This window comes from Opisthocomus hoazin, chromosome 1, assembly GCF_030867145.1.
Source record: "Opisthocomus hoazin isolate bOpiHoa1 chromosome 1, bOpiHoa1.hap1, whole genome shotgun sequence".
Lineage (NCBI taxonomy): Eukaryota > Metazoa > Chordata > Aves > Opisthocomiformes > Opisthocomidae > Opisthocomus > Opisthocomus hoazin.
In genome coordinates, this window is record NC_134414.1 from 79953276 (window position 1) to 79979955 (window position 26680).

Here is a 26680-nt window from a genome sequence, read left to right on the forward strand (position 1 = left end):
TTCTCCAAAGATACTCTTTTCTTAGGCTGAGAAAATGCTTGACAGAATAATACAGGTGCCAGTGACAACAACATGCAATACGATATAGTGCATTTTGTCTAGCTTACAGCTGCCATCCCAAACCTCAAAAAAGTACCTCATTTAATCGTGATGTGGCTGTTAGGACTCTGATAAATAGTTTAAACTAACACAAAAAAACCCAAAACATTGGTTTGTGTAGATAACAGGTTACACCACCTTGCACCCAAGTGTTATAATAATCTACAGCTGTCAACATTGCTCATCAAGAGAGAGTTACCCTCAGAGTACATGCAACTCCTTTTTGCAAAAAGCTTTTTATTTTTAAAAATCACACACAAGAACTATTGCTTTTAGACAATGTAAGAGATGGATGATTATCTGAACATTTTGAAAAACACCTTTTGAAACTGTATTTTTAAAAGTACTCACATGTAACATTTGTTATCACAGGAATTTGCAGGTTAAATGACAGTGTGCATGCACTTCTTCATACCCTCACAGCACACAAGCTGGATTGGTAGCTAATACATGAAGACTGCAGATTAACTTCAGTGGGAGTAAGTTATCTAGGGCAACTCATTGCAAACTTCTATTTTGCCTCCATCAGGCTTAGTTTTGGTACCACCACTCCGTATACCTTGACATTTAGGGAAGCAACTAGCACAAGTGAATGTCTCCTGTCCAGAGCCAGCAGTAAACACAGCTGCCATCTCGTCCCCTTCCAAGCAGCCGGGCTCACAAGCTAAGAGAAACCAGCCAGAGCCTAGGCTTGCCTGTTCCTCCCATTACTGCTCCAAGTCAGAAGATAAATAACTTGTCCTTTCATCTCACTGCTTGAGGCTTCCAGCTCAAGTGAGGATTTTCAGCCCAATGTGATACTTCCTAATCCCAGAAGCTATGTTTTAATATGTCCCAAAGTATTAAAGTTGAGTTCATTTACACCCCAGAGGCAGATACTGGATCTCCTTTGTGCAATTCATGTTAAAAAAAGCCACAGAAGTGCTATAAATGAAGTTCGTTTTCTGCAGACACTGAAGTCCCGGGTGCACTTGAAGGGAGTTTTGCCTTTTAAAAGCCATTAGCAGTTTGCAAGAGCCCCCACAGATTTATCTTTCAGGTTGTTCATCAAGATAGGTGGGGAAAAAAGAAAAATAATCAATTGCAAACAAAACAAATTACAGTGTTGAGGTATAAGCAGTGACTTAAATCTGACAAACCAACCTAATGCTTAAGCTCAAGCTCAAGTCAAAAAATCTAAAGACATAATAGAAGAAAAATGAGATGTTCTTACAAAACATTTGCAAATTCCACATGTAACTAAAGAGAAAAATAAGCTATCAAAATTTGACTCAAGCCTCCAGGGGAAAAAGAAAAAAAAAGAAAAAAGAAAAATTACTCTTTTTTCCCCCCTTTAGATGTCAGCTCAAAGGTACTTGCTAAAACCACTTTGGCTAAAAATAGCCACTGCTGTGGGTTTAAAAACTGAAAAAAAATTTTGGAAGAGTTCTAGAAAACTCCCAAACCACATAACTTAGAGCAGTGCATTTCAGTTTCAGCTACGCAGCTTCTTACACAAAAATAATTCAAAGTATTATCACATTGAGCATGGATTTTCGTGGTGAAATATGCCAATGTAATGACAAATACTTTCAGTAATTTCTGTGTGACTTTCTACTGGCTAAGGGTTTGAAGAAAGAAGGAAGTCAGAATCTTTGCTTAGGCTGCCCAAAAGCCAGAAAAGGCAGCCGTTTCAAGAGCAGTCTCCAATTCGAGCTAGCAAGTTTGGGATACAAGGTGCAGAGGATGGAACACTTTCCACTACCACGAAGAAGTCCAACTGGTGGAAACCTGTAGACAACTAGCAATTTTGAAAATTGACTCCTGTGCATCCAAAGACAAAACCAGAGCTCACGTCAGAAGTTTGGAAATGAAAGAGCCCTTAGGCACATGAAAGAGCCCTTACATTCATGGACACTGCTTAATACAGTTTACTCAGACTGTGTTTCCCTGAGATTCCCCATGGCTTTTGGCAGGAGAAAAAAGAAATTTGTCTTCACAGAGCAGCCCCATCTGCTCTTTTCTGGCACATCAGCAGTCCTTTTTCCACAGCTTAGGCTGTTGTCATTTCACTGATGGACGTGGGTTGCACCTCTCGCCCATCTCCTGTGCGTTCAGCAACCAGCTCCCGGTGGAAACGTCTAGGTCCCAGCGAGCCACTTGGCACCAAGCGGACAGCCAGAACACACATGCTGCAGCCATGCCCAGACAAGCAGCCTCTGCCCAGTCGCTTACCTCCCAATACTCACTATCCCAAAAAGGCAACTTGAGACTTGCAGTAGTTCCCACTGCTCAGGAGCAAAACTGAGGTCCTGCTGTGCTACATGAAGCATTCTTTCTGGAAACTGCTTAGAAGTTTAATACAGCAAAAGTATGGAGCCATAAAATTTATGATTATTGCTTTACCCTCCAGACACGGTGTTGCAAGCACACCTCTGAATTTAAAGAGCCTGGCGAGAACTCCAGCAAAGGCACAAGGCGGTTTTTAAAAGAACTGCTCTCACTCCGGAGATTGCAGAGTATCAGGCTTATTAAATATTAAGGCCAGACAAATTGCAGAGATGTCAACAAGACTCAAGACTTTGCAATCCAACACTGACAGACTGAGCGATCTCTGTGGTATCCTCACCTAATGTTGCTGCAGACTTTGCAAAAGGTTTGCTTGCATGAAAGCAACTTGATCTTTTGCAGACAAGAAGCAGAAAGTATTTCTGTCAGAACAATGACATTTCACAATTCCAGTTTCTGAGGAAACGTCTCATAAAAGCAAGGCAAGTTCTGTCAAATAAAATTTGTATGAGTTATTTTGCTAGGCTGAAGTCCTATCGTTATTAATGCCTATGCTTTAAAATAAATTTGCTGTACAAGGTTAACTGAAGACCTCCATAAGTTTTTTTAAAAGAGGATTCTATTCAGAAGTCAAGACTTATGTATAAAATGTCACAATAGTGAGAAAAGACTCTGTATTGTAGCTGCTAAGACAATCACTTGATGCACCAGAAAGAGAAATCCAGATCAGCTTATGAGTATCCCCAAAGAGGCTTCCATCACAGTTTTGCCATTGGATACGAAAGGTTAGAAACAATTCTGAGTATCTACCATGGCTTCCACATTTACCTTGATCAGTACTACAGCACAAATGCATAGGACACCAGAAAACCCACAGATGCTGGAGCAGGGAGGGCACCCTGACATAGCTCGAAGGGAGGAAGAAGGCTGGGTGCCAACAGGCTGTAGAGGCCAAGACTAAAATGCTCACCAAGAGCAAAGTGCAAAGAGGCTGTAGCCAACACTGCATGGAGCTGCATCCCCTGAATTGTGTCTTCCCTCCGTTACTGCTATCATTACTTTATCTTAACTCCAACAGTATGTTTTTGTGCAGAACACAATTTTCTAAAGCAAACTGAAGTGCCCCACTCTGCACATGCAGCACAACAAAATTAATCTCAGTTTGCTTTAGAAAATTGCTGTCCGCTTCCAGAAATCAGCGGGCAGAACGTGAGAACATTGCACTGGGTTAGACAGCTCAAACACGAAATCCAGCCTCATTCCAACACACGTCTTGGATTTCATCTAAGATTGGACTGGTTACAATGCACAGGAGGCTGCTGTGCACTAGGACCATGTCTGGTTTGTTAAAATTTGGAAAGGAGATCAGCAAGGTGGGTCTCTTCCAAGAGTCTCAAAGCCTTAAAGTGAAGCCATGCTGTCTGCAGAGCTGGATGCCAGGCTTGTGTCCATAAGAGCTTCTGGGTGATGCAAACAACCACAAGCCACTTTTCACAAGGGGGCATGACTTGGCATTCTTGAACAAGTAAGTATTTAGAGGTCTGGTTTGCAAGAGTAGTGGGCATTCCAAGCTTCACTGATACACAAGAGCATATCTGGGAGCATAAAGAGAAGAAAAATCCCAATTGCAGGAATCAAAAATGGACAACTAAAAGAGATTCAGTGAATGCTTTTGATCTTGATCCTTGCCACACCTTTCCTTACCTGAAAGATGGAGTAATAGCACTCCTCTGCAAACACATCACAGGATTTAATGGTTGTGTGAAGCCCCACAGAGTAGCTATCATATTCCCAACGAGCAGGAGAAGGAAGGAAGAAACACTTTGCATAGACCTGTTACATGATAACTACTCCAGATACCACATACAAGCTCTCTTCTAGAAGCTAAGGAGAGACAACACTAAGTAAAGTGGACCTTTCAAGTCAACTGTACACGGTCATTTGCTGTTTTGGACACCCTCTGTCTCCAATGATACCTAGGAATTGACCTCTCCATCACTGCTAGAAACACAGTATCCTCGAGCCCAAGGCAAAGCACAAGCTGAGCTAGCACAGCTGAAGCCTGGGTGAGGTACGCTGACACAAAGATGATGATGCACTTTCTCAGAGTGGACACAAACAGAGCATGAGTTGGTCTAGTGCACTTACAAAGTGTGACAGTCATTGCTTTCGCAGTTGTCAAAAGAGCAGGTGAAATATCCTAGGAGTCCACGTGACCATGGGATATCGTAATACTGGACGTTTGATCTTCTGTGCCCAAAGTAGCATGGAAGCTGGCTCATACAAACGTACTATACAGGCCAATTCCTTCAGTGCAACCTATAATAATTATCAAGTAGGAACATGAAAAGAAAGAAAAAGGTCTGTGACATGACTATAGCAATGCAAATCCAGCCTAACAGATAACAGCTGGGCAGCTGATGCCTACGGGAGTGCAAATATTCAATTAACAACTTCTATCATCAATAATCACAGATGTCCTGATCTGTGGGGGACATACAGTCACACCAATTCCCATTAAACCATGGAACACATACATTAGCAAAGACTTACAAAAAAGCATGTTGCTTTGTTACTCAAGTCTACTACTAGCAAAGATCCTAAAGATGGCAACTGCATACAAAATAATTTCATTGAAAATATGAAGAAAATAATATTCAAAATATGCGCCTAGGTGGCTTATATAGCGCTATGTCTTCTCAAGGGGAAATCTCTTCCACCTTGCTTACCTCCCTCTAAATACATTTATCTCAAATAGCTACTATTTTCAAGCTCTTAGTTTGCTATTCAAAGGCTCTTTATGCAAGACTTGTCATTAGTAACGAACTGTCACTAGCAAAATACTGTTCAGGAAAGGTTAACTCTTTAACTATACATGTCTTTAAAAAGCACCACTAACATTTGCCACTTCTGCAGCTGTATGAAAGTCCCCAGGTTTACTTATTGACTCAACCAAGACAGATTCCGAAAACTCCAAGGTAAGAAAACCTTCTTCAGATTAGAATATTAATACTGTGTGCAATAAATAACACTCACGTGAGTGTTATGTTTTTATACAATACTCACAGGTGTTATATTTGGGTTGTGCAGTTGCTAAACCAGTTAGTACCAAGGGAATCAGAAGCCCCAGCCAGTCACAAGTGGCCTGTTCCGATCTGCACAGTCAGTGCCAGGCACACTAGGGACCCATACCCTGCAAAACACTTCACCAAAACAATTTCTTTCTAATTCTTTATTTTGAATGACATTGTACTAGCTTTCTAATGTTTCATCTATTCAGAGCATTGGTCATAGTTGAACCAGATTGTTCTATCAAATGCAAACTGGTAAAATGAGATGTTATTTAGTTGCTCTGGTACTGGAGCATTGCAAAGTGCTGCATGCTATGCAAGAGTACAGCAGCTGCCCAGTGACCGTTTACCCCCGATTAACGCTGTATTTAGAGGAGACTAGCCTCACTGAGGACTGAACTGCTACAGTGTTTTATCAGAATACCGCTGAAAAAAATTCCATTTACTACCACCCACCGTACCAGGGGCAAAGAGGAATCTGAAGGCACACAACTCTTGGTCACAGTACTATTTGTATTTGCAAACACAGGGAACATTTCAGGCTCCAGAATCTACTCTGATCTTCAGCCAGTACAGCAAGGTCTTCTTTCTTCAGTGCTCCTGCCATAACACAATGTACCATCCCCACTTGGCAAAGCGCGAGTAGTTTTTTGATAAGACTTATCAGATAAGACAAGCGCAGCTAATGATGGAAAGTAGAATTAAAATCTAAAGTTACGAGGTTTTAGTGAGAAATAAACAAATCAATCACACTTAAGAAGAGAGATACACTAGTACACCACATGCTGTCTTGGAACACCCTCTCTCCGAGTACTCTGCTGTGCTTGTAATAAAACGAGTATGTTACCCAAAGCTAACATTTTTTGCCAGCCCAGATACTTCACAATATACTGACAACTGAACAGATGCCCAGGACAATCCGTCCATTCACGACTACTGGAGTTCATCATTCCTACTTATTCTTCATCCTTTGCAGATGCAGCAATCCTTGTGAATGCAGGCTTTCTTTAGATTGTAAAGAACGGCAATAGGGCCATAATGAAAATTCATCCAAAGAAAACCCAGGCTTTCAGAGCAGACACGGAAGATTTGCAGATCTGCACAACGGTCAGCTAGAAAACGTACACAGTCTCCAAAACAAAACAGGAAAATGGTGGAAATTGAATCAAAAAGGGTTTATGAAGCACTGCATCACTCAGATGCTGCATTTCAAAAGCTGCAAAGTGTTTCTGTGTAAACAAAGTTATTTTGCAGCACCCTCCCTTCCAAATACACAGAAATACTACCTTTCCCCACTCCTTTGTGTCTAGGGATCAATAACTCACACAAAGAAGAAATGACAAGAATAAAACGAGGTTACGGATATGCTGAAACGCTGTTACGGGCACTGTGGAGCATTCCACTGCTTCAGAACAAAAAGTATGTTCACGTCAGCTCTTGACAATGATACATTCTGAAGCTGTAGCAATTAAAGTTGTTCTTGAGAAAAGAAAAATTACTGCTGCGATGCCTATTCATGCCAAGGACTTCAAGAGAATTATTGCTTCAACGAGCCTTTCCTCAGTAGCAGGCAAACCAGCTGCACAGTGCTTTTGCTATAACCCAAAGTGAATAAAAAATTGCCTCCCAAATTCTAAAAATAGACTACACAATAGATAATGCCACCCAGTAAATACACATTCGTGTTTTTTTTTTTTTGCAAATCTTTCAACAAGCTGTATTAATTTAAGCAAGAGGACTTGTTATGAAACATGAGCAGGTTAAGCACCAATAAATGGAAAGTCAGATTGGATAGCTGGTCTTTACAGTAAAGTGTTACCCAGCTATTACACCCACAGGTCTACAGGATTAGTTTTGGGATCTGAGCTAATTATCATAAGGAAGCAAGCAGTGTATGTAGCCTATCATTTTCTTCTGGTATAAATAACTGTAATATTTCAGAAGGGACAGCAGAATTTTGAGGAGAAGTACAGCATTATCATTGTTATCATAACATTTCAGGTTACCAGATCCGGATGGGTGGAGAAGAAAGTGTTGCCTTCTGCATTGTTACAATAGCAAAACAGAGACAAAAGGTGTGCCCGGTTACTCACGCTACATGCTGACAGGCTGAACTGCCAGGTCATCGGGGAAGCACTCAGACTGCAGTCAGCCAAGTTTCAGACCACAAATGTAACAATAAAAAAACCTGGCAGAATTCATCATTAAATGTATAAAATCTACATATTCAGGCACTAGCATAATGAATGGGCATTGCTAAAAGATTTGGTTTGAGCACTGGGTTCAGCTCTGGTTACTCTCTGAGCAAAAAGATCATATTTTCCAGCAGTCTAAGTGGAAGATGTGTCATTAAATTCAACAGAAAGTTAACAAGGTGTGCCTCAATTTTCCTGTCACAAAACTACCTAAAAATCTTGCAGTGAATCAAACAGAAGTAAAGGACTGAGCAGATCTTACCAGATGAGTAATGCACACAATGCCCCATACCAAGACACTCATAGCAAAGACCAAGAACCCCACAAAAAGCCCAGAAACCCCCTATTAACTATTTTACCAATACTCAGACACCCATCAAGAAGGAAAAAAAAAAAAAAATCATCTCTCCTTATAACTGTTGGCTAGAAAAAAGGCACCAGAAGTCACTCACATGCCTCCGTGCCAGGTTAAGACTCAGCAATGGGGAAGGGGCACTCCAGTCCCCCCACTTCTCCTGTAAGGGACCCGGCAGCCTGCCCGCTTTGCACGGATGCTAGCAAGCAAAGATCACGGACATGTTACAGGCACAGTTAAGGTATGCAGCAAAGTCAGACCGTGCTTAACTGGGGCCCTGTATGATCATTACAGCAGCAAAGCACATGCACAGCACCAACTGCATCAGAGTGGAGGGTTCTGCTTTTCCCTGAACAGAAGAGATGACACTGGTGGAAATCACTGAGTAAGGACAGAACCACAGCTCGTGATCCCAATTCAGCAGCGAGTTTCCCGAGCAGCCTTGAGCAAACTTCTGTTGCGTACTTCAGATCCAGTACTATTTTCCATCTTTAAGAGGCAAAAATTATTAAGGCTTTACAATGCTTGGATGCTAGTATGGTATTCATGGAGCTGTAAATACATACACACACTTTTTTTTTCCATCTCACATAAACAGGTAGTGAGAAGAACTGGGTCCTAACTATAGGCTGATGAGCAGCAGTGGCCCAACCATTTCCCTGCTCCCTTCTATCATACTATCCCTTCAGGTGTGCTAAGTGTGCCAAGCAAGCAGGAGTATGAAGAAAAAAGCAGCAGCATAAACAGGTGACCAAAAACATTTTTATGGGCTAAGAAATATAGTTATGGTGATTCAGAGATGGTGCAACAGACATTGACTTCTGAGAGTGCATCCCACATAGCTCAACAGCCTAACCTCTGCCACAGCCAGAAGCTCCCTCCCCAGTTAAGTTCCTGAGGAAAAGTGTTCTTTTTCAGCATATCCTACGCATCACCTCAGAGACTTAAGGTTACTGGACTGTGACCCACAGACTACCTAGAAAGGCCTGACAATAGCACAGGAACATAGCAATGATAAGCCTAGACCAGAAATCAGGATATTTTTCTACCTTGCAGAAAAGCTTCTACTTTTTCCAGCCATTTATTTGTCACCCCTAAAAAAAATTCATAACCTCTTTGAATATTTCTGTATTTCTATTTCGTAGTCAGTCTCTCAGCCCATTTCAGTAAGCCTAACTGAATCCAACACCTTCTCCTTGGCTAAGTCTCCCTCTGCAGACAAAGTTCAGCCAAGTATTTCTTGTTGAAGTACCTGCTGCCCCAGCAATTTCTTCTGAAACTTCTTTCTGACACAGTAGGCAACTTCTTCAGTACTGGCTCACTGGAGCTTACAACAAAACTGCTCGATCCTCAAGCACATCAAACCCTGAGTCAGATAAATTTTCCTGGTCAGCACAGCCCCTTGTCTAGCGGAATGTGTCCTGACATCACAGCAGTAATCCTGAGTCCATGGAACTTGGTCAGTCCAAGTTACAGTACCAAAGTGAGCTTTTTTCCAGACATTTTAAAAATAGGATATTACTTTCAATTTAATTTTCCTAAACTTTGAAGCCCAGTGTTATGTAATGGACCTCTGGCAAACAGCTGCTAACAGGAGTCAGTAAGGTCTTCCCAATACTTTTTAACAGCCCCAGAACATCCTTCTGGTCACAGCAGCTGACTACTTCCGAACCATGTAAAACCCCGCCTGCTCAGGAAAAATAAATCTGTATTCAACAACAGGCTGCTGTTTCAAGTTCCTCAACCTGTGAGGCAAATACAGTATAACAGGTACATCACCTATAGTAAGAATTGTCGAATTTAGGAGTATACGTAGTGATTACTTAAGGTGCATCAGATTGCCATTGATCACATATTTATTTCAGTACATGATTCCTGGACCTTTTATGTTCTCCATACAATATACACTCAGTTCATGTTTTAGGACAATAGGAAGAGGGCACCTAAGTTCCTTCAGTTGACAAGTTTTTCTGGAGTCATTAGAAAAAATACCATCTCCATACATAAACCTGTATATTTTCTATACTAAATCAAATGCAAAGAAACGCTGTTTCCAATCAAATGGAGCACTGGAAAAGTGTCTCCATGTTCAGATAGAGAGTATTACACAAGAACAGGCTATTCCGGAAAGTGAGCAATTCAACTCTGAGGCACACGTGTTGTATGTGGGTGCACACACGTGGGTCAGAAATGTGACCAGTTCAAGGATCTCAGTGTCCAGAAAACACCATGCAGATATTGCATCATTTGGATTCTGACACTTTGCCATCATTGCAAAAGCTGCCAACTTTTGTTCTTAAGCAGTGCCCTTTTCTGCAATTAAGGTTTCTGAAATCTCAGAAGATTAGATTCACTAAAACCCTATTTTTTTTTTACAAATTTATTATAATCTAGTGTTACAAATTGAGTTAATTCCCTCACTCGCCATTCCAAGAAAATTCTATAACATAACCCTGGTAGTAAACAGTCATCAATGCTCCAAGTTTTCTTCTTATAGCTGAGCAATCTGTACTTTGCCCACAACTCAAACTTTAAGACTTCTTTCGAAGTCCATATACTGAAAAGCAGGTCTTGCTTTAGACGCAGCCTATTAGCAAGTTAAACAGCATCAGTTTAATTCTTGTTATAATTAGCTATTCCTAGAGACAGTGGTATCTTTACCTTTCACTTTGCCAAAACACTGATTCATAGAACATTAATTAAAAAATCTAAACCAGTAGCTACAGAACCAGGAGGACAGCTGAGAACACAGCAACAAAGCAATAGAACGTTGGGGGGAGAAAGTTACTTGTAACACCAAGAGCAAAAGTTTAATCTGAACACAATTCTTCTCCCATGCCTTGAGGAGCAGAATGTCGAAGGAGTCAGTGTTGCAATGAAAGCCTGGACTGCGGCTGTGTATAGAGAGAGAGAGATACAAATTCACATCTTACTTACAGGTTACTTAGAAAGAACCTGCACAGCTTGGACAGCCCGCAAGTGAAGACAAGGTACAGATTGTTTCAGCAGTGCTCAGGGAACTGGCCTGAGCAATGGAGAAGACACTGGTAGTAGAAGGAAGATGAAAATGACAAGCTATTTCAGCTGTTATGAGCTCGAGCCAATTCCCACATGTTCCCAAGAAGCAGAGAAGTGTGTAAAGATTTTTAGTTTAGTCTGGAAAAAAACAAGTAGGTCTGATCCATGGAGAGGAATGCAGGCTGTCAGCATTAAGATAAGCTATTGGGTGCACCTTTGGGAGAAGTGGGGAAGTGACAAGGAAAGAGTTTTAGGTGATTCCCAAAAAAAAAAGTGGACAGACTTCTTTCAGGAGAGCTAAAAGGCAAGACCAGAAAAGAATAGTCAAACCTACAGGAACCATTGAAGGGCAAGATTTATCTGTATCTGTTTCAGCACCTTGTGTACGAAGAAAGAAGAGGGAAAGGAGGCTACCCAAATCCATACAGACGTCATTCTCCAAGTTTTCGCCAGTCTCTAGCTTCTCTAGTTTCTCTTAGAGCTGTGGTAGAGCTAGCACCTAAAGCAAAAAAACCAGCTTGTGGTCTTGTAACGGAGAAGACAAGACAAGCTACGACTTTGGCCAGCAAGCAGAGTAAACCAAATGCTTCAGAGGTGGTTTTTTGTTTTGTCTGTTTTGTTTTTTTTTTTAAGAACATAACTACAAGTTTAAGCAGTACCTAACAGATTAAGGCCCTGATGGGGAGGCCTTAGTTTCAATAGGCTAAGCAGAAATTGTTCAGAAACATGAAGCAGATTGTGCTTACACCTCCTGCCTCAACCTTCCAGTCTTTAGGAGACAGACTCTGTCATACGTACACACAGCATGTAATGCAAGTTTCCCCTATCCCTAGCTGGGGTTGACAAAACACTTTTGTATCTGACATCACAAGCACCTGATGTGCAAGGGTGCGTAGTGATAGGACAAGGGGGAATGGCCCTAAACTAAAAGAGGGCAGATTTAGATCAGATATTAGGCATAAATTCTTCACCATGAGGGTGGTGAGGCACTGGAACAGGTTGCCCGAGAAGTTGTGGATGCCCCCTCCCTGGAAGTCTTGAAGGCCAGCTTGGATGGAGCTCTGAGCAACCTGGTGTAGCGGAAGATGTCCCTGCTCATGGCAGGGGGGCTGGAACCAGATGATCTTTAAGGTCCCTTCCAACCCTTACCATTCTATGATAATGAGATTAGGTATCTGCATCTGAAGTACAGAGAACTTCAAGAAATGCAACTGTCCTCTGTTTTACATTTTGGAAGAGATCCCAAAACTATTAGGGTCGAAAACTGAATATGTTGAAATAAATACACTCAAACATTTCCCAGTAAGAGCAATAATTTTTTTCTATAGATCCCTGAGGCTAACAAATGAGGAAGGGGACATAATCAACTACCAGGTATCACCAAGACATCTATGTTGACATTTCTTTGTTTCATGCAGGCACATGTAAAAACTGAGTACGCTGCAATTATAGTTAGTTACTGCAGCTTAACAAGCAGGTCACCATTAGGAAATCACTCACTAGTTCTTTAGTCATGCAGTGCTGAGGAAAATATTATGTCCCTGAATGCCTGTAAAAGATCATTAGGAGCATGGTCACCTGCTGGATTTTTTGGAAGCCCAAGAAGTCTGTGTGCGTTCTAAGGAGGTTCCTTCTCTCCAACACAGAGATTTGGAAGTAGCAAGCTCCCTGAGAACTTGGTAAGTCAGAATTTCAGAGAAAAATGAAACCTGGTACAGAAACACAATCTTTCCCTTCAAGCTCCTGAAGTCTGAAGAATGCATCTGGGGCTGAGCAGGTAAACACACTGCTCTAACACATGTGAATGTGGTTGAAAACAGGTTAAAAGTTTCTAGAGATAAAAATCAACTTCATAAAATCTTTGCCAAGTGAGATACCGCTGGGCAGAGATGAAAAGCAATAATGGTTAGGCTGAAATCTTGTGCTGGCACTCAGCTGCCCATACCAAAGTCTATTCCAGCATTAAGGCTACTCCACTCACATCATTACGTCTTCAAAACATTCACCTCCTTCCTAGAATGATTCGGTGTAAACAGTGTCTGGTGGGAATATGGTCCCTGCAAGACACTAGTACTGCAGGTAGGCATGACAAAACAGTACCTTTCATGCTGTGCCACAGCAGTAAAACAACAGCAGGGAGGTATATGACTCTCTAAATGCATGTCTCCTTTTGTGACTGAAGGACTTGATACCAAGTGCTAAGAAGTGGGGGAAAAAAATAATAATTTCTCAGAATTAGTGTGGAAACAGATAGTATCTATTCTAATGGATTCCAAGAATACAAATCAAAAGCTAGTCGTATCCTTATGGGACACTTGATATTTTTAAACTATCATCACTTGTAACATCTTTCTATTAGTATCTCATATTCAAAGCAATGGCAAAGGTTAACAGCAGTTTTCATATTTAATCCAATTCTTGAATTAATGGGCTAGCATCCAAGCCTCAGAAGCAACGACTACACTCCCAGTGTGCTGGCACTGAGCATGGCCGCAGCGTGCCCTGCTGCAGAGCCGACACAGGGAAGCATCCTGCACTCCGGGGACACCAAGCCATGCAAGCAGCTTGCTCTTCAGCTGGCTACTGATGGTAAGAGTTACTGGTGCATACACCGCACATCCACACACAGCCAGCACGTTCAAGATTGTCATGTTATGCACACGACAATTTAATTGCATTTCAGAATACATTTACACTGTGCTCCTTTGATTCCACCCGTTTTTTGTTAAGAATATTCCCCCAACTTCCTAGCAAAAGAGCAGGAGAACAAGACAAAGAGCACCTGCTTAAAAAAAAAAAACTCCTCAGTACTAATTTTTTTTTTAAGCATAAGTGAGAAGTGAAGGCAACCATGGAGAAGCATGGCATTCAGAATAAGTGTACCACTTTATTTAAACATTTCCACAAAGCCAGCAAGCCCAGGGGCCCATCAGACCCACAGCTCTGCTGTTCAAACTGCCCCCTCCAAGAAGCTTACAAGGTAACTGAGGAGGAACTAGTACTACACTCATTACGTGCTCTTAAAATTTGCACCAGGTATTTCCGTGGCCTCCAGCTGCCTTTAACACCATTTGCTACAGACTTATTTCAACGAAGCAGAGGCATTTTGAGAACACCTACAAGCAGAGCAAATGACAGCTATGGAGAAGCAGCCCGGACCTCAGCAGAGCTGCAAGCCCCACCAGCGTGGCTTTTGGGGCAGGACCCTCCGGCGGCAGCTGGGCCACCGGGGCTCTCGCACCGGCAAGAGCTTTGCCAGGACAGACCTACCAGCCAGGGGTGGGATCTTTGTCCACATACCGCTCACACGCACAGCTGTAGCAAGAGAAATGCAGAGCTTAAACCCAGCCTTTGAAAATGAACATGAAATACCGCAGCCAGGAAGAAAGCACAGAAAGCACACTGCTCCCCGGGCTGAGAGCACAGTCCAGCTCCCGTACTCTAATTGAGGGGGAGCTTTCAACTATTTCTCCCTGATAAAAAAAACCCCAGTTTCTTCCACCATAGCTTTCAAGGTCCTTTAGGAACTTCTGAAGTCAAGTGGATTGTCTGATTTCAGGGCATTGGAAAAAAAGAAAAAAGCAGTTTTATACCATTTCTCTTTTCTCCCTTCACACTCAGTTAATTGCAGGCTGAAGTGCTTTTTAATAGCGGGGGAAAATAAAGCAGCGTGTTTGAGCTAAATTACCCATCTCTGGTAGACACAGAAAAGAGCTGATCTGCTGAGATCAAATGTGTATTTTTTACAATGCTAGTAAAAACCCCTTCAAGATAAACGCTCTTCTAAAAAAATAATTGCTTGTATCACATCCTTTCAATATAGACACGTTTAGTGTAAAGCAGGGGAAGAAAGGCTATATTCAGTATTAAATGGGGATAAAGCATTAATTCTGAGTCACAAATAGGGACCCTGTTAAAAAAAATAAATCTATAAGCTGGTATTTCTGGCTGTCAGAGTGGAAACAACAGCCTGGCATTAAACATCGAGGCTGTCTCCTGAACACACAGGGACCGTTCAGCAGCTCAGCGCCACGCTCACAGCAGTCGGCAGGCGAGCAAGGAAAGAGCATCCATGCTGCGCAGCACCTGAAAGGTTCTGGGCTGCAGGAGGTGTCCTGTAACACACCATAGCTCTGAGGCTTGCGTTGTTTTTTGTTTTTTTTTTAAAGTGAGGACTGAACTATGGTTCCTGTTGCAGCTTTCTGGTTTCTAGATCAGTAGGGGGTTGGATACTGCCAGCTCTACCTAATGGAGAGAATGGTTGTTCTGATAGCAGTGGATGGGGGTAGAAATCCGTCCCTACCGGGACGACAGAAGCGACAGAAAGGTTTCACCCAAGTCTTTAAGATGTTGTCTGGAACTACTCTGGGTGGTAAGGAGAGGCCAACTTTCAGAAGGAAGGATGTGGAAAAAAGGCCACTATGCACCCACAAAGAAAGGTTTGTGGGGACAGAGGACACAAGAGGATCATAACTAGCTGCACCATGGCACTTTTCTGTCACAGGGAATCGAGCCTTCCCATCACTGCTTCCAGAGCTGTCTGTGTGTGTGTTGCAGGAAACTACCCCAGCTCGGAGGCAAGGCCAGTTCCCCGAGGAGGGAGAGTTTGGGGCCCACCAAGTCAGAGGCAAGGCTTACGCCTGTTCCCATTAATTCCAGAAAACTGGACCATCCCCTTTCCAGTTTTCTCACCTGCACCGAGAGCAGAAGCTACTGGAATAGCTGCAGAAACTCTGCATCTACAGAGGAGCTCAGTCCTTGTGTTTTTTTAGGAAGATTCATAGGAGGACCTGTTTAGAGTTGTATTTCTGTTGTAAGGTAGCAGAGAAAAATTGGAAATGATTGCAAAAAAAAAAAAAACAAACTTCTGAAGGGGATTAAGGAAAACCTCAGGCTCCTACAGGGCCTAGACAAGAGCAATGCTGACTTGTAACGTGCTGCAGAAACACCTCGCTGTCTGACAGCAAGCTTGTGCACCGGACATCAGGTCACCTACTGTCAGTTCAGCACGCTCCAACCAACACAACCAGTCACTGAGCACACATGTACAAGGCAGAAGGCAGGCACGTGCGTGAGCTCTGCAATATTGCATCTGCTTGTGATAACTTTCTAATTCAGATGAGAATCGAAGTATATGCAAAGGAACACCTTCCCCTTCAGTCTCCGGCTGGTTCCTACAACCGTGTGGTGTTGTGTAGTCACCACGCCTTCTTCACATACAGGAAATCCAGGGTTGCCATTTCTCTCTTCTTTGGTTCATGCCAGTGATCAGAAAGGTATTCTGTGCTGATTTGATAGAACAGCTCATGAAGCTGAAGTTAACAAACATAAAAAAGAACTAATTTATCTTAATTGCTACTAAAACCACTGCCCTCCCTCAAAAAACCCCAACCAACCACAAAAAAAAAACAACACAGAAAAACCCCATGCAAAATCACTGCTCTGAAGACTACAGCTGAATTGCACTCTAAAGACATTTCAGAAGCATTAGCAATTTATAATCTATCCACCTACCTCACCTGAAGAGCAAATCTGAAGTACAGGCAGGTTAATAACAGAGACACAGTATTTCTTCCAAAATCTCTCACATGATAAAATGGTAAGTTCCATCCCGTCACAGACCACAGAGCAAGCTTACAGACAAAATTTGCAATGCAATTAAAATGTCCTGAGCAGCCAACAAATTGAGCAAGACTCACTTTGAAAGCCTGTAACTAAGTGATTTAAAAGAATATCCAGGAAGAACAAGCAGGTTACCAGAGAAAGGATAAGGTTCTCAAAACTGGGTGCTCAGAGCTATGCTCCTATATCCAGTATTAGAAGGCTTATGTGAAAGTGGCTTGATAAACGCCAACACTGTCATTTTGATGGCCATGGAGATGCGCTGGGTCATCTCTAGCACGTGTAGAGACTAGAATTTTAACAGAGAGCACTGCAGCCAGATGAGCTAAAAATAGGCCTTTTCTGTATCTACTCTGTGGATACAGAAACCTAGTCTGATACAGAGTATTTCAGAACAAGTCTGATGTTTTTATCCTGAACATACACCTCTTACCTCTCACTTCTGATCCACCACAGGTAATAGAATTTTTATATGCCTCTTTATATATTACAGTTTTTCTTTCTCTGTACCCAAGTCCAGTTTTGCTTTTACTTTTACCTGCAGCACTAGCACATGTGGGCCCCAGGCAGTTCCAGAACATGCCCACAGTCGAGAAGGTACCTGACAGGACTGACACCTGTGCTGATGTGTGGGTGGCCAGTTACCCAAATTATGACTTACAAAAACAGGCAAACCAATTGCCTGATGGGAGTGATGCCACTGGACCCATTGGGACACATCTACCTATCCAGATAGCAACTTCCTAAAGAGCAGAGGGCTGAGAAGCCACTGTCACTTCCCACCCTTCAGCTCTTCCCTGAGGTCTCAAGGTGCACGGTCCATGTCCTGTGGCTCCCCGCCACATGCGAATGCTCCCCAGCAGAGAGCGAAGAAACCTGCCAAACACAGAGTTGCTGTACACAGTTGAACCTCTTCAGGAAAAACACAGCTCAGAACCCCTTAGCCTTGAGACTCAGACCAGCACAAAGAAAAGTGAGCATCATGATCACGATCACAAGTTGGAATACATGTATCAGCAAAGTCTCAATTGCTTAATTGCTCTGTTGTGGGTTGTTGTTTGTTTGGGTTTGTTTTTTTTTTTTTAATTGCTCCATAATAATTTGCATTAGTAATACTGTTGCTGGAGCAGCTGCAGAACATTTGCAAGCATTTAACTTTCACATAGCAGCACCCTTGTTACAGTTTGAAGACCAGAATTCCAGGCCACATTGGGTGGGGCTTTGAGCAACCTGGTCCAGTGGAAGGTGTCCCTGCCCATGGCAGGGGGGTTGGGACTAGATGATCTGTATGGTCACTTCCAATCGAAACTATTCTATGATTTTAATTTAGTTGTATTTAGCATTTTCTAAGCCAAATGCACCTTGTAAAATGACCTGTGGATAATCACAGCGCAATGGCATGGTGCACAACCAATTCAAATCAGCATTGCACCTGAAAAATAAGGTATTTTACAACATTCAAAAAAGTTAGTACCCTTCCACTTTTACGTACACAGTGCAGCTGAGGTCTGTGACCTTCATATTGCTTCATCAAAAACAAGAGTCTCGGTTCCACACCACCAAAAAAAAGCAGCACTACAAGTCATTAAACACTTGTGTAAACTCCATGTTATTTCACATCTTAACAGACATTTCCAGAGAAAGATATTTAACACATCAGAATAATACAGACAGACAGGCAGCAACTGCCTGTTGAAGAGACAGTGACAACACAGGAAATAAGAAACACAGAAAGACTACGTAATGATTTTACGGACTTTTTAATCTTCAATCAAAGCAGGTAGCGTGATGAAGTAATATAAAACACAGCAAATCTGGACGCGGCAGTAGCCTTTGTTCTGTTGAGGACTGGGTAATAAGACCACCACACTGAAACTGTCTGGCATAACAGATGCCTCCCGTGCAATGCGGAGCAGAGAACACGCTACTCAAAGTCTGGAAGAAACGTAAACTTTGGCAGCACCAGCAGTATTTGGGCCACGGGTCTTTCTAGCTGGGTAAAACACAGGCTGTCTTGAACAGAAACATGATCAAATCAACAGCAGGAACATCATGAAAGTGGAACAGGATGTGCTCGTATCTGGATTCTCAGAAAAGATAACTGAGAAGTGCTGGTTACAGCTCTGGCTGGAGGCAGCTTCTCTGCTCACCGTATCACGCTAGCATCATGCCACCTGATGCCTACTGCGCTCAAGGAAAGAGGTCTCGGTGGCACACCACTGTGAAGTAACATGACTAGACAAGAAAAATAGAAGTTCAGCTCCTTCACCTCTTCTTAAAGAGCAAAAAAAGCAAGCAACCATCATGACCTGTGGTCCTAACTAGCTCAGGTCAAATGCGTATTTGATCCAGTACAATCCCCTGAAGATTCATCACTTTGAAACCAACAGTTTTGGAAGGGGTTTAGGTGAAACAAGCTGGTTTTTCCCCAGGTCGTTGTCTTCGTGATAAAAATTAATCAGTACTGCGGTGCTAGATTAATTCTCCCGTAAATGAAAGCCACTTACTCAGGTAGCACTGAAAACTGCTGTGATAGAAACACGTTGATTTTTTCTTTTAGAAAGCTTGGACACAAATGGTACAAGTACTGTAGACTCAATGATCAAACGGTGTGAAGGTTACCCAGTGTGCAGACTTTGGAGCCTGCGCTAACACCATGCTATGAAATACATTCTGATGAGAGCACCTAGAAACCCAGACCTGTGTCATGCTGGACACTTGTATTTTCAGGACTCTTTGGTTGAAATACTGCCTTACGATTTTGTGTTTAAGTCAGACTGATCAAACATATGCATTTTAAATACATACATAGCTTGGAAAAAACGTGCACTTCTCAGATACCAAGTTATCAGCAAAACAGAAACCCATCTCTCAGTTTAGCCGCTATCCTTTAAGTGACAAAGAAGGAAGCGGAAAACTCATATTTGAAGAATAAGGCCTGGTTATCAGAAGTACAACAGACAGTTACTGTGACACTTGCTGTCTTGTTTTCTTTGCTCTAAAGGAAGTCTGCAAAATGCTTAAGTGAAGCCAGGCCTCAGAAGAGCTTTACTGGCACGAAGGAACTGAACTCGATAAACATGTTTCCTCGGATGTTTGCCACGACATGGCAAGTCAGTTTGTTTAGGAGGGAGGAGAGCATGTATTGTAGTATATATATCAAAAGGGTTCATTAAGAAGGTGAGCGTATCGAGGAATGATCTATGCAAACAAAATGCTTTAAGCGAGGGCACACCAAGAACATGCAACGGTTTGAGGCAATCATTCTTGAGGCAGTGCTGCCTGTGGGGCTGAGAGGGCTGTACTGCAGTGCCTTTCCTAATACACAATTTCAGCACTCTTTCATCAAATCGGGAATCTAGCATCTGTTTCACAGGTCAGGAACTGGATGTCAGAATAAACTAATCTGAGTTTAATGAGAGGCAGAAGTTCTCCAGTTGAACAATTTTGTAGTTCCCACACAGCTCATCAAAATGCATACCCAAATGCCCTTGGTGCCCTGGTACTTGTATTGCATATGTTAGCACTCCCACGTCTACAAGATTTCCCCCATCAACTAAACTATCTAAATCACCGAAACGGTCGTAAAACACAAATGAACTTTCTGAAGGTGACATCGCCAGGGTAATACCTCAACGTCTTCAGTACAACCTTACGCTGTCCCTTCCAGTCAGCACGCACACAGTTAATCTACCATCTCCCGAGCGCTGCTCCGCCGCCAAGCATCACCATGCTAGTGTGGAACTCGCTGAAAACTGACAAATTAACAGTCGGGCATGTAAGTAACAAGCCTATGTGAAATACACAGCAACGCAGCGAAGAGACCAGTGACTAAGAGCAGATCGGGGTGGTTTAAGAGAAGCATCAGGAGAGGAAAATTCCACTGCTCGGCGAGCCGCCGCGCAGCGCCCGGGAGCAGCAGCACCCCGCGGGGAGGAAGCGGTTCGCTTCCCCCCCTCCCTCGAGGGCCGAGTTTCCCACCTGCGGTCCCCCTGGGGATGCCCGCAGGCGCGGGAGGGCGGCCGGAGGGCTGTGCCCGGCCGCTCCGCGCACCCCCGGCCCGAGTAGCGGCGTGGAGGCGGGCAGGGACCCGGGGGCACCGGCGCGGCCGGGGGTCCCCCTCCCCGCGGGGCGCGGCCTACCCCTGCGCGGCCGCCCGCCGTACGCCCGCACCTCGCCTCGCCTCGGGCAGCGGCACGGCGGGGCGCGGCCGAGCGCCGGGGCCCGCCGCCTCCGGGCCGCCCCTCCCGGCACCTGCCGGGGGCGACGCCGGCCCTCGGAGAGCCGCCTGCCCGGGGAGGAGCCGGGGCCCCGGCGGGACTCACCGTAGATCATGGCCAGGCCGGTCTCGTGGAGGAAGCGGACGCGGCGGTGCTTGAAGAGCCAGATGGTGAGGATGGTGAGGGTGAGCAGCAGGATGAAGGTGAGCAGGCTGACGCTGTCCTGCCGGTGGCTCTCCTCCGCCTCCTTCTCCGTGGCCAGCTCCTCCATGGCGCTGCTGCTGCTGCTGCCGCCGCTCTGCTCCGCCGCCCGCAGCCCGCCGGCTGCCAGCAGGAGAAGCAGCGGGAGCGCCGGCAGCCGGCGGCGCAGAGCCATGGCTGCGGGCTCCCGCGGCTCCCCGTCCCGCCCCCGCGGGCGCTGCCCACCGCCCGCCCGCCGGGGGAGGGAGGGAGGGAGGGAGAGGCCCCGCCGCGCAGGAGCCCGCCCGCCGCCGCCGCCGCCTCCCCCGGCCCCTTAAAGGCGCAGCCCCGCCGCTGGCGGGCTCGTCCGCCGTGAGGAGGCAGCGTCCTCCCTGCCCCGCGCCCGGCCCGCCGAGGGGGGGTGGGGGGCGTGAGAGCCCGCGGCGGGGCCGCTCGCTTCGGGGACCCCAGGTGCCGCCTCGGGCAGCGCCGCGGTCCCGGTCCCGCTCTCCCCGCGCGGCGCCGGGAGCCGGTGGTCGCCGGGAGCCTTGGAAGAGAACGAACCCAGGTGGTGGCCGCGCCGGGCCTCCGTGAATTCGCAAAAGTGCTCCCGAAGAGTGAGAATATACTCACCGGAGTGAGTGTCCCACGTCGGGGGGGGTCCTTTTTTTATTTCCCCTTTCACTTCCCTTTCACTTCCCTTTCACTTCCCTTTCACTTCCCTTTCACTTCCCTCTATTTCCCTTTATTTCTGTGGAGCAGGGCCTCAGTGAGTTCGACCTTGATGATCTGGCCCTGTTCCCCTGATTGAGAAAGTAACAACTAAGGGGACATCCATCGACCCAAAAAATGAAGGTATCTGGCTCGTGCAGTACATGTGAACAGCGGAATTCACCAATCAAGTTATGAACAAAGCCGCATGCAACTAAGGCAGTACCCCGTTGGAATGCTTCTGATAGCGCGTGAACAATAGCAAGTAGTATATAAGGGCGACTTTGTAAACAATAAAGGTCTTTGGCTAGCACCCCGCCAGAGTCATGCCTTTCATCTCCACATACTTCCCCCCTTCCCCCCTTTACTTCCCCCCTTTACTTCCCCCCTTTACTTCCCCCCTTTACTTCCCCCCTTTACTTCCCCCCTTTACTTCCCCCCTTTACTTCCCCCCTTTACTTCCCCCCTTTACTTCCTTTGCTTTTTATTTCCCTTTAATCCTTATTCATATCCCTTTTTCGTTCCCTTTCAGTTCCCCTTTATTTCCCTTTAATTTTCTTTCCCTAAAAACAGGGAATTCTGAGTAATGAAAACCATTTGGTTTTAAAGAAATACGAAACACTGCAAAACTCCCGTTCTTGGGGTGGATATTTGGGGGGTTTTGATCAGCTTCAGCAGGAGCGTGCTTTGCCTTTGGCTGCCAGCGGAATTCTCTGTTTCCCAGTTTCCAGCGGCGGTTTGAGCAGTGCTGACATTTCTGCTCCTGTGACATTTCTCCCAGAACTTTTACTTTCAATCACAATGCCTACAATGTATTTTAGCCGTTATTTTGGACAAAAAGAAAGCAGAATACCTTTGGCCACGGGTTTAATTCGCTATACGGCAGATCCTGTCAGCTTCAGTGCTGTCTCTTTCTTACCGTTGCTGCCTGGCCGTTTCTGAGGGTTTTTATTGACGTACTCTAGTCACAAGCGTCTCGCTTCCAAACTTGCTCTCCTCCTGCTAGTGGATCTGGAATTGTCTCTTTGTCACCTAAGCTTTTGTTTAGGAGGTGCCTTATTAGGAACATTTCAAGATGACAGCTATGTAAATCCACATTATTATTTATATGTAATCCCTTTAAATATGGTATTTATGCAAACTTCTCAACAACCTTCAAAATCTGGTATAATTATGTGCCATTAGGTTTAACTCTTTGATTGTGCAGGGTTGAAAGTTTACATGGATAGTGCCGTCATTTGTAAACCTCTTAGAGATGAAAAGCAGTAATTTGCCCTGAAGACCTAGCTCTCAAACCTACGTGAACCATTAAAAATTACTGCCTCAACACTGCCTTAAATTAAATCTCACATTCAAAGCTAACATTTCTGGTATAGTGAGTGCATTATACCCCTAAATCTTTATTGTATATCTTTAGGATATACCACCTACGTACAACAGAATGTATAGCTTTAGGATATAACAACCTGTAGGCCTCACAGCAGACTACAGGTATGCAACACAGCTCTAAGTATGTGTAATGCTGATACAGTTGTAAAATAAAAAGCTGAATGGCAGTAACAGGCTCTCTTCTGCTGGTGTTTTTTTTGTGTGTGCTGCATAGCACTGGGTAAAGTCTGTCTCTAACTTTACGGTGGCTCTTTTTAAGCAGACAATTTCCATGTATTTTCTAATTTCTTGTACCTCTCAGCTGAGCTGCAGTCAGGGTCTTCAGCTGCTTTCTGCAAAGTCTTCCACCAGTAACCAGTAACCTGTGTTTGATCGTTCAACATTCGTGCAGTTCACTATGCGCTATGCCTCCTGCTGTCCAGGCACCAATGAGAAATCTCCAGGCAATTCTTTTAATAGTTAAGCGTAATGGCCCAGTTTTACTTTTTCTTTTTTCCCCAGCCTGAACTATGTTGCTTGTGGAGGAAAGCAGTCGTCCATAGTTTGTCGTGTCTGTGCTGCCACCAGCACAAGCTTTAAACCTCCACATTCACATTTATGGATGTTTTCGCTGCTGCCTTGCTCCTGTAGCCCCTGCACAGGTATCACCTTATCCTAGGAACGCCTCCACTGAAATCGATACGTCAGTAGGTACTGTCCTGAAATATTTTTATTGAATTAAAAAAAATTATATTCGCCGCTGTTGTGCACAAAATTGGGCACTAATCATCCTTACTCTGGACTAGGTGGATGTAATCAAATCCCATACGCAAAATGTTGTTGGGGCTATGATTGTTTCTGTCCTTTTCGGGCATCAAAGTTTAATAGTGATGTAACTAAGTTCTCCACATCTCAGTGTTCTGTCTATATTGTTGCCAGGGAATTTGATATGCACAGTATATTTGGTTCGTAGAGGCCAAAGCTTGCTGTCTCTTTGCACTCATGGATTGGTATCACAGTGCATGAATAATTTAACTGATTTAAACAGGATCATCTGGAGCGTACGATATCAAATAAGAAAAAAGATATCAAGTCAAGCTTGTCTGTACATCACCGTAAACCAGGCTGCATGCTTGTAAGAGAGCTGTGCTCACACAGCTCAACTTCTTACAGCGGTGTAGCTAGCAGATCACTGTGCTGTTCTCAGGCCATCAGGAACATCAGTAATTTTACACTAAGGGGCAGCTCTGTCACTGTAATAAGCCTGCGGTTACAGTTCACGCTCCAGCCTTTTACTGGCAGGCCTCCACCTGCCTTCCCAAGTTGTTCTGCACTAAACCTACTGCGTGTTCTCCACAGGTGGGACCTGCATGGTACCTCTGTCGAGCGGCCACCATGTATGTTGCAGAAGTCAGCCTGCCTGCTTAGCAAAACTGTCATTTTTTTCTGTTCCTGCTGTCTTCCCATTTGTAATTTTTCATCTGGTCCCAGGCACAGGTCTTTGATCTGCTTGCTGTTTGAGAGGCCACACTTGAGGCAGAAACAATCACAGAATCATAGAATCATAGGTTGGAAAAGAGCTCTAAGATCATCAAGTCCAACCATCCACCCAACACCACCATGCCTGCTAAACCATATCCCAAAGTGCCACATCTACACATTTTTTGAACACCTCCAGGAATGGTGACTCCACCACCTCCCTGGGCAGCCTGTTCCAATGCCTGACCACTCTTTCAGTAAAGAAATTTTTCCCAATATCCAACCTAAACCTCCCCTGATGCAACTTGAGGCCATTAATGATGTGTGCTTAGGGAGATGGAAGGCAATGACCAAGTGGGATCACAACAGACCTATCAAAGGCTTAAAACTAAAGCTATATGATGGCATTGAAATAGAGCAAAGGACCAAATCTAACCAGCAGAGTTCAGCCATACCTGGAGGGATGCAGTAGGATTTTGGTCTTAAATGCCAGTAAGTACGTGCATTTGCAGGCAGTTCAGAGTTGATTCACGGGGTTGATTCACAAGTCTGACCAAAACATCATAGAGATAGATATGGATTGGTCCAGCCCGTTCCTTTTGCCTGCCAGTCTTCTCTTACTAAAAAGTTCATCCTGCCAGAAGCACCATGAAATAGTCCATTCAGCATTTTTATAATTTCCTTTGTTAGGAAAGTCACTGTTATCACATGAACTGATATACACTTCAGGTTTATTCTTATTCCCAGAGTTGAACAATGTCATGTGAGGCAAACACGAGGTCCTACTTTCAAGCCCTGCTCTCTCTCCAAGCTATTGGCGGTAACACTCTTTGCTCCTTGTCCATAGCGCTGAAGGGCTCGCACTCTGTCGAGACCTTTTCTGTATTATGCAAGCCTGTTGAGGCTGGCCCTTTGTGCTGATGAAAGCAGCAGTTTTGAGATTTCCACTATACAACAAGCTGTTGTAGGACTGGTTCTGGTACAGAAAAGCCTCAGAGTTGCTTATGCTTATAACAAAATGGAAGATCAAACAAATCTTTATCTTAATATCTGGTGTGTTTACGCAACTTCCTTTGCACGCTCAAATTTTCTAGCACATTAATCAAATATTCTAGCACATTAATCCAGAATGCAGCAGCAGGTCAACCCTGCAGAGCAGGTAGCATGTCAGCCACTCTTCTTACTGCTTCCCTTTCTTTCTCTTTGCTTCCCCTTTAAGCCAAAACCTCCCTTCTGGCGATAGCAGGATCATCTTGAGGGCTACCCTCCTGTGTCCGCATCCCCGCACCCCGGGACCCCATAAAACATGCCCCATCGCAGATGTGAGTATAAAGACAACTAAGTGTTCTGCAATTAAATTCTGATGAACCTGCCATGTTTTTACTGAAAAACAAGTTTGTTCAGATCTCCAGTTTGTTGGAAGTGCTAACAACTGTGACACATTTCTCTGCTAGTACCAGTTCTGTAGAGGTGTCATATATCCGAGAAAAAGTCAGGACTGCCATCTTCCATCAGTGCAAATGCAGAAATCAACATTAGGCTTCCCAGTAGACATAAGTCTAGCTAGAGTAAAAGCTGTTCTCTGCTATTTGCAAGGCGCAAAAGTCACGCCCTGTGCAGGCACATCTCACAGCTTTCACGTCATGGTAAATTTTCAGTGTCTGAGAGGGATGTGACTAGCAATTTTATCTATGGAAGGGTGCTCTGCCATCTCCCTCACACCCGAGCAGACTGGTCTCCTCTTCTAGATGTGCCTGAACTCAGCAAGTGTCATTTTACCAGGGACAAAGCAGGTTTTCTCTTATTCTTCAGAAGAAGGCAGCTCATTACCCTTTGCACGAGCAAATCATAGTTATGACTTTCAATGTTATAATTGCTTGAAGAAGCAGCTAAGTGATCACTGTTCTCATCACTCCCCACCACATTCCCCATAAATATTTAAACAAATGAATACCCTATTGCCGTGGCTCAACTTGTGCCAGAAGAATCTGAAAAAGTTCTGGACAAGTGCAAGTGAACCTCGGTGGAGGCACATGAATTATGATTTGACCTCCTGCACAAAATTAGTCTTGTCTAGCCCTATGAGGCGTTATG

At 44.2% G+C, this 26680-nt stretch overlaps 1 protein-coding gene and 1 long non-coding RNA gene across 3 annotated transcripts in view; one reads left to right on the forward strand and one right to left on the reverse strand.

Moving 5' to 3' along the window:
- Positions 1-21254, reverse strand: part of SLC9A7 (solute carrier family 9 member A7) — a 72439-nt gene extending 51185 nt beyond the window's left edge. For both annotated transcript variants that reach the window (XM_075427431.1, XM_075427420.1), the window contains exon 1: positions 20954-21254. In XM_075427431.1, coding sequence (XP_075283546.1) covers positions 20954-21224 — 271 coding nt within the window. In that variant the 5' untranslated portion in view covers positions 21225-21254. The remainder of the gene's footprint in view (positions 1-20953) is intronic.
- Positions 21255-21379: 125 nt separating this feature from the next.
- LOC142363600 (uncharacterized) lies at positions 21380-22060 on the forward strand. Its single transcript, XR_012765858.1, has 2 exons — positions 21380-21665; positions 21791-22060. It is a non-coding gene; the product is annotated as an uncharacterized LOC142363600 (long non-coding RNA).
- The last annotated feature ends 4620 nt before the right edge of the window (positions 22061-26680 follow it).